This window comes from Sander vitreus, chromosome 11 (assembly GCF_031162955.1).
Source record: "Sander vitreus isolate 19-12246 chromosome 11, sanVit1, whole genome shotgun sequence".
In the NCBI taxonomy this organism is placed as follows: domain Eukaryota; kingdom Metazoa; phylum Chordata; class Actinopteri; order Perciformes; family Percidae; genus Sander; species Sander vitreus.
The window spans coordinates 30495268-30497767 of record NC_135865.1 but is presented as its reverse complement, the minus strand read 5'-3'; the positions used below and the strand labels follow the sequence as shown (position 1 = coordinate 30497767).

The 2500-nt window shown below is 50.2% G+C and overlaps 1 protein-coding gene across 4 annotated transcripts in view; it reads right to left on the bottom strand.

Annotated features, from left to right (window-relative positions):
* Positions 1-2500, bottom strand: part of LOC144525679 (bone morphogenetic protein receptor type-2-like) — a 36036-nt gene that overhangs the window by 1502 nt on the left and 32034 nt on the right. For 3 of the 4 annotated variants that reach the window (XM_078262715.1, XM_078262717.1, XM_078262719.1), the window contains 2 exons: positions 1861-2052; positions 1-722 (listed from right to left, as the gene is read on the bottom strand). The exon at positions 1-722 is cut by the window's left edge and continues 425 nt beyond it. In XM_078262715.1, the coding sequence (XP_078118841.1) occupies positions 1-722; positions 1861-2052 (914 nt within the window). The remainder of the gene's footprint in view (positions 723-1860; positions 2053-2500) is intronic. The other variant, XM_078262716.1, reaches the window with a different exon arrangement.

Below are 2500 nucleotides of genomic sequence, written 5' to 3'. Positions count from 1 at the left end.
GAGACTGGAGGTTTAGGACCAGAGACTGGAGGGTTAGGACCAGAGACTGGATGGTTAGGACCAGAGACTGGAGGGTTAGGACCAGAGACTGGAGGGTTAGGACCAGAGACTGGAGGGTTAGGACCAGAGACTGGAGGCTTAGGACCAGAGACTGGAGGGTTAGGACCAGAGACTGGAGGGTTAGGACCAGAGACTGGAGGGTTAGGACCAGAGACTGGAGGATTTGGGGCTTTATGTAACACCGGGGCGGTTGCTTTGCCGAGGGCATTTGGATCCAGCGCCGGAGCTTTTTGAGTGTGGACCAGACGAGTCTCTGGGCTTCTGGAGGCCCACGCCGTCCGGTTGTTGTTGTTGTTGGAGTTTGATCCCCGTCCCGACACCATGTTTCCGTCTCGTGACTGAAGAAGACGAAGATGAAGATGGCTCTCAGCGGGCGGCTGCTCTTGTCTCAGCAGCGGCTCGTGTTCGTCTGGACTGGCGTTGAGCAGGTTGATCCGCTGGTCCTCTCCTGCCTCCATCTTGTCTTCGTCCTCCAGCTGCGGCCCTGCCGGATTGGTCCGCCCGCGGCCGATCAGACTGTTGGTCACCAGGGCGGGGGCGCCCGCGCTGTAGCCGCCGCCTCCTACTCTCGTGCTGGTGTTGATAGTCACCGTGGTTACCTGGCGAGGCTCGGCAGCCGTGGCAACTGCCACCGTGTTCATCTTAGCAACGCCAGTTTCCACCTGAAATACAGACGATCCCGGATCAGTTTTACAGCGTTAACGGGGACAACACGACAATCAGAATGAGGGACGAGTCAGTGTGAAAGGGACAAAAAGTCTTTTTGTTCAGATCTGATTCTTTGTTTGTCTGATCACATGACCTTTTAAAATGTGGCCTATATCAGATTAGTGTGTGTGTCTGTGTGTGTGTGTGTGTGTGTGTGTCTGTGTGTGTCTGTGTCTGTGTGTGTGTGTCTGTGTGTGTGTGTGTGTGTGTGTGTGTGTGTGTGTGTGTGTGTGTGTGTGTGTGTGTCTGTGTGTGTGTGTGTGTGTGTGTGTGTGTCTGTGTGTGTGTGTCTGTGTGTGTGTCTGTGTGTCTGTGTGTGTGTGTGTGTGTGTGTGTGTGTGTGTGTGTGTGTGTGTGTGTGTGTGTGTGTGTGTGTGTGTGTGTTTTGAGATTTGATAGTATTGAGTATTGGGATTTTCATTGTCTTCTTTAACAAAAACAAAAGTTGTTTTTTGTGCAGGATCAGATCTGTACCCGTCTGTGGTTCTGTACCTGTCTGTGGTTATGTCTGTGGTTATGTATCTGTCTGTGGTTATGTCTGTGGTTCTGTACCCGTCTGTGGTTCTGTACCCGTCTGTGGTTCTGTACCTGTCTGTGGTTATGTATCTGTCTGTGGTTATGTCTGTGGTTGTGTACCTGTTTGTGATTATGTCCATGGTTCTGTACCTGTCTGTGGTTCTGTACCTACCTGTGGTTCTGTACCTGCCTGTGGTTCTGTACCTGCCTGTGGTTCTGTCTGTGGTTCTATACCTGCCTGTGGTTCTGTCTGTGGTTCTGTACCTGTCTGTGGTTCTGTACCTGCCTGTGGTTCTGTACCTGTCTGTGGTTCTGTACCTGCCTGTGGTTCTGTCTGTGGTTCTGTACCTGTCTGTGATTCTGTCTGTGGTTCTGTACCTGCCTGTGGTTCTGTCTGTGGTTCTGTACCTGCCTGTGATTCTGCACCTGCCTGTGGTTCTGTACCTGTCTGTGATTCTGTCTGTGGTTCTGTACCTCTCTGTGATTCTGTCTGTGGTTCTGTACCTGCCTGTGATTCTGCCTGTGGTTCTGAACCTGTCTGTGATTCTGTCTGTGGTTCTGCCTGTGGTTCTGTACCTGTCTGTGGTTGGACTTGAGCTTTCCCAGCTTCAGTCTGGAAGAGGCAGAGACGGTCTCGTTGGTTTTGTTGAGGAGGTGGAGGCTGGTGGGTCTCTGGGGCAGGTTCTGCAGTTTGGGGAGGGGGGGGGTGGTCTCAACCCCTCCAACACTTCCCAGCTCCCCCTGAGGAACCGACACAGAGTAGTTCACCTACAGAACCACAAGAACACATCTTCAGTTACTACAGAACCACAGGAACACATCTTCAGTTACTATGTACAATCAACAGCAGACAAAAAGGTGATGAAATGGTGACAAAAAGGTGATGAAATGGTGACAAAAAGGTGATGAAGTGGTGACAAAAAGGTGACGAAATGGTGACAAAAAGGTGACGAAATGGTGACAAAAAGGTGACGAAATGGTGACAAAAAGGTGACGAAATGGTGACAAAAAGGTGATGAAATGGTGACAAAAAGGTGATGAAGTGGTGACAAAAAGGTGATGAAGTGGTGACAAAAAGGCGACGAAATGGTGACAAAAGACGGCAAAATGGTGACAAAAAGGTGATGAAATGGTGACAAAAGACGGCAAAATGGTGACAAAAAGGTGACGAAATGGTGACAAAAAGGTGATGAAATGGTGACAAAAAGGGTGACAA